This window comes from Olea europaea, chromosome 21 (genome assembly GCF_002742605.1).
Source record: "Olea europaea var. sylvestris chromosome 21, O_europaea_v1, whole genome shotgun sequence".
Classification (NCBI taxonomy): Eukaryota; Viridiplantae; Streptophyta; class Magnoliopsida; order Lamiales; family Oleaceae; genus Olea; species Olea europaea.
This window is the reverse complement of record NC_036257.1, coordinates 785,174-790,004: the sequence shown is the minus strand read 5'-3', so window position 1 is coordinate 790,004 and position 4,831 is coordinate 785,174. Positions and strand designations below refer to the sequence as shown.

At 36.9% G+C, this 4,831-nt stretch overlaps 1 protein-coding gene across 2 annotated transcripts; it reads right to left on the bottom strand.

Moving 5' to 3' along the window:
• Positions 1 to 555: 555 nt before the first annotated feature.
• On the bottom strand, positions 556 to 3,026 carry LOC111370353. Of its 2 annotated transcripts, none has more exons than XM_022992022.1 (2): positions 2,030 to 3,026; positions 556 to 1,820 (listed from the first exon to the last, which is right to left on the bottom strand). In XM_022992022.1, exons 1-2 carry the CDS (start codon positions 2,735 to 2,737, stop codon positions 807 to 809), a joined length of 1,722 nt encoding a protein of 573 aa, XP_022847790.1. In that variant the 5' UTR covers positions 2,738 to 3,026; the 3' UTR covers positions 556 to 806. The 2 variants fall into 2 exon arrangements, with proteins under 2 accessions (XP_022847790.1, XP_022847789.1); XM_022992021.1 differs by having other exon boundaries at positions 556 to 1,881; positions 2,079 to 3,026.
• Between the last annotated feature and the right edge of the window lie 1,805 nt (positions 3,027 to 4,831).

Here is a 4,831-nt window from a genome sequence, read left to right as displayed (position 1 = left end):
GTAATCAAGCTCGAAATAGTCGATCATCAAGTCTAAGTCGCCAAAAGATAGAAGTGGTTGGTTAATTCAAACATTTCAGTCAACAAAAATGAAAATCTACGAACAAAAATGTAAAACCCACGGCGTAAAGCCTGTCCTGATCAATGTGGTGCTGGAAACACTTTGGTGGTGGTGCTGCAGATTCAGAGTTTCAGACAGCATAGGTTGAATAGGAATTTCTCAGAGAATTCCATATGCTAAAAGTTCAAAAGTGACTTTACTTTTAAGACGAATAATAAGTTTAAGATGGAGAAATATGACAATGGTAAGTATTTAGTACAAATATTGACTATCCACAGTATCGATACGTTGCACTATCTTTGTATCTTATGCACCGTAATGAAAGTTCACTTACCTTGCTGCATCAAAAATTAACACGAGGATCTAAAAAATTCTGAAAGACACTTCTCATTTTAAAATACAAGGAAAGAAATTATTAGTAATGAAAACGACCAAAAAAACCAGCTGTCAGTCTAGTAAATGTATCAGAACTTGTGACTTGGTGAAAGAATCTTGTGCTCACAAAGCTTATTTGGAATTAGATGTAAATAGTGAATATAAAGAAACAATAACTTAAATGCAACCTGAAAATCTAATTCAGCTCAGAGGATAACCAACTAATTAAACAAATTGGCACCTTTACCTTTAAAGTACAAGATAAAGAGAACTTGTCAACCTAACCTACCATTGATGACAATCGAAACATTTTGAAAAGCAACAAAGATAGATATGAAAGTACACAGCACATTCCAAACCTCTTGTATGGATTAACTGGCAGACGTGCACGTATTAATACCATCCTTGCAATCTTTAGTAATATCATTAAAAGTTTCAATCTGCCTTTTTCCCCTCAAGAACACTTCTGTATCAACAGAGGTCCTCATGTAACCATCGAATTCAACTGAATTTCCATTACCGAGCTTCGTCATCTCTGAATACCAGTCGCTGCTCTGATCCCAAAGATCTTTATATTCTTCAAGAAAATGAGTGGAGTATTTATCCTTTAACAGGTCAAAGAAGGCTGTGTCTGGCTCATTTGTTGCAACATAAAGGTTCCTCCCATCTTCAATTTTGTCTTGCAAAGTCGCCAGAAGAGCTTCTGGTGAAGTATCTCTATCAAGATTAGGCCATAGCTCCTTGTTCCTCGCCTTCTCCCCTCTCTCGATATGAACTGCGTCAAAATCCCAATTCATTCTTGACGCAACTGCAGAAGCCACATCTAACAACCGTCTGGATTTCCATATCATGTGCCATGGCCGTTGAATAACAGATTCTGTCTCGCCTTCGCACACTCTGTACCAATAATTATCAGGCTCCACAGAGCCAAACTTCCTCATGATCAGAGTATCCTTTACCCCAGCTAGCTTCATTGGCGTGACCCTGAAATCCTCCACGAGATGGAGACGTAATCCATTTTTTTGTTGCCACTGGCTCCAGTCGGACCAGAACTGAGTCTGGTCCAGCACTGAAGCTGAATCCTTCAAGTGCTCAAAGTCAAAGTAAAACCTGAAATCTTTACCTTCCTCATCAGTACCAGATGAAGTGTAGATCTTAGACAAACAGATATTCATATCCATAACCAAAGTCCGGTTCAAATACTGTGCTTCACCCAACATACACATGAAACTCCACAAATACTGATGCATGCTCTTGCACCTATCCCCACCACCAGAATAAATCAAATATTTTCCACCATTAAAACTCCCCTCCGATTCCACCATGGGAAGTGTGTCATTTACAGTCTCTCCAACCTCTGGCAGTAGAATAGGATTTTCCTCCATCTTCACCGGCAACTTCTCAAATCCTTCCTTGTCCTTGTCCTTCCCCTTTCTCTTTCTCTTCCTGGCATTCCCACCTGAATGATAATCCCCAATTCTGACGACGCTAAGTGTACAATATTAAAACTCCCCTCCGATTCCACCATGGGAAGTGTGTCATTTACAGTCTCTCCAACCTCTGGCAGTAGAATAGGATTTTCCTCCATCTTCACCGGCAACTTCTCAAATCCTTCCTTGTCCTTCCCCTTTCTCTTTCTCTTCCTGGCATTCCCACCTGAATGATAATCCCCAATTCTGACGACGCTAAGTGTACAATTTTCTGATCTCACTATTGAAAAACTCCTATAATCTTTATAAAATGCAGCAGCCTTCCCCTCATTCGGCCTAAACCTCCAAGCCATGTGACAAGAACTATCGTTGTTCCCACTAACCGGCTTCCCAAATCGGTAAAAATGCATGTCCTTAAACTTCTCAATAGCAGCCCTCATTAACAAATGGAACACTTCAGGATCACGGCAGTTAATGGGTTCGTTAACTTTCCCACTACAATCTTGGGTCTCAGAAACAGTTGACTCCTCAGTTTCGGTTCCCACGACAGCATTATCCACATCAGTGATGTTAATAAAGGTAGCAAAGGCAGTCTGATTCATCGCCACGAAATCCTCACCAGTCTTGACTACAGAGTCGACAGATTTAAAGGTGGCCTTGGTGTTTGATGTGAGGAATGTCGTGATTTTCGTTGAAGGGTGAAACAAAGGGTCTTCGGGCTCATAAGTCGCAGCAATTATAGTGAAAATCAAAACCCCAACGACAAAGAATGTGAAACAGAGATTCCCTATCATTGCTAGTGCCTTCTGACCCAGATGTTCAGGTCGAAAACTTCCATTCCGAGATAGAAAAATCGAAGATCGACCCAACATTTTTCTAACCTTATAATCCCTATAACTGACAAGATATACTAAAATTTCCAGCAAAGAAAATAACACCTAAAAAAAAATAAAAATCACTATAATGGGCTTCACAATGGAAGTTCCAGTGCTAAAGATGATTAAATTGTGTACAGAAACTGACAGAAATCAAGAAACAACAATTGGGTTTTACAGATCTGGTGTAGATTAAGCGAAGCTAAGCCATGAACACAAAGATTTGCTGTATATATTGATTTGTGTGTCTTACCTCAACGCGTTGAGGGGTTCAGAATCAAACGTGAATTCAATACTAAAATTTCCAGCAAAGAAAATAACACCTAAAAAAAAATAAAAAATCACTATAATGGGCTTCACAATGGAAGTTCCAGTGCTAAAGATGATTAAATTGTGTACAGAAACTGACAGAAATCAAGAAACAACAATTGGGTTTTACAGATCTGGTGTAGATTAAGCGAAGCTAAACCATGAACACAAAGATTTGCTGTATATATTGATTTGTGTGTCTTACCTCAACGCGTTGAGGGGTTCAGAATCAAACGTGAATTCACCACCATTGTTTTCTGCAAATTATTTCTCAATACGGACTACGGAGTGGACTATGAGCTTGGATTCTTACCTCGGACTTGAACAGGGGGGTGACTGCGAACTACAAGGGTCATCGCTAAAATGAGCCGGGGATGTTAGCCCACGGCTTTTGTTAGGATGCGTTTAGCTGATGATTTTTGGGCCATGAATAACCTTTGTAATTATCATTAATGTTAAGTGTCAACAATAGAAAAATAAATGCAAGTGTCTCAATAATTTATTGTTCGTTAGCTAATGAACAAGTAAATTACTAAATTGTACCCATATTTTGCCTACTTATAACGAAATAAAATAATAAATTGTGATGAAAAATCATAGATTTTTGTCCAACTGATTTTGCACAATTGCCTGAATCAAATAGTAGTTTATTGTCTAAAACAAATGTTGGAAATTTACTTAATCATGCACAACGAAAAATAAAATAAATTTCAATTTACATCAAGGATTTCTTTTGTGTTTAGATAGAAATTGTACATTTCTTGGATTTTGCAAATTCCTTTGCTATTCTCTTGTTCCAACAATCTTGATCTGTCACCCATAATTATCCAATTGTCCAGTTTCTAATGAAAATTCACACAGGGAACAAGATCGAGATAATGCTGGCGTTTTAACTTTCTTGTGCTAGCAAGAATAAATAAAATCTCTACAGTTTTCAAACTCTAGCTGCTTATTTATATAAACCCAAACGGGCTTAGCCCGTTTCTTAATCAGGTACAATATTTGATTAACCTATTTAATTAAATATGATCCATGAATTAATTAATTCAGTTAATCAATTCGGGTCTCTTAATGAGCAACTTAATTAATTAATTTATTCAATGCTTGTTAATTAATTAATTGATAAATTTCATTCTTTTAGTTCTCATTTTGTGTGTGACTCATTAGGTTTTCAATTATGATGTCTAACGACGTGAATTATTATTTTGATATAATCAAATCGATAAATTAAAATACGCCTTTGTAATTTATCACTAATTCACATTCACCATCCCAAATTGACATCTATCAATGTTTCAGGGCAATACATGTGACAAAAATGTCACATGATATGACAATATCAAACTTGTTCGTTTACCGTGAAACTATAATCATTTCGTTAATATGATTCAATCAATTATGAGATATGGATAAATGTCAATCTCAATCATCTATCATATCTCTCATTCCACTATTAAGTCGATACAAGTCGAAAACTCATTTTTGACTTATGAGTACACATTGGCCAAAGATTTCGTTATTAACATAACTAAATGAAATGTAGATCATAATCTCTTACTATCTAAGAAGGACGAATCCTCTACTGATCATTCACAACCTTCATATAATTCTAGACATACCTGAATGATGTCGTATTAGCGGCACTTCATGGAGCAACATCCAACATAACCCAAGTATGATTTTCCTCATAGAAGGCACTATGATGACCTTAAGCCAAATGACCAATTTCAATAACGAACGTTAGAGATTAACCACTAATTTAATTCACCACAAGTGTACGGT

Excerpts from the sequence above, each read along its gene's own strand:
- LOC111370353 (XM_022992021.1), bottom strand. The coding sequence starts at position 2,737 with ATGTTGGGTCGATCTTCGATTTTTCTATCTCGGAATGGAAGTTTTCGA. Across the intron at positions 1,882-2,078 it reads CATTCAGGTGGGAATGCCAG|GAAGAGAAAGAGAAAGGGGA; the intron begins GAAGAGAAAGAG and ends TGGGAATGCCAG.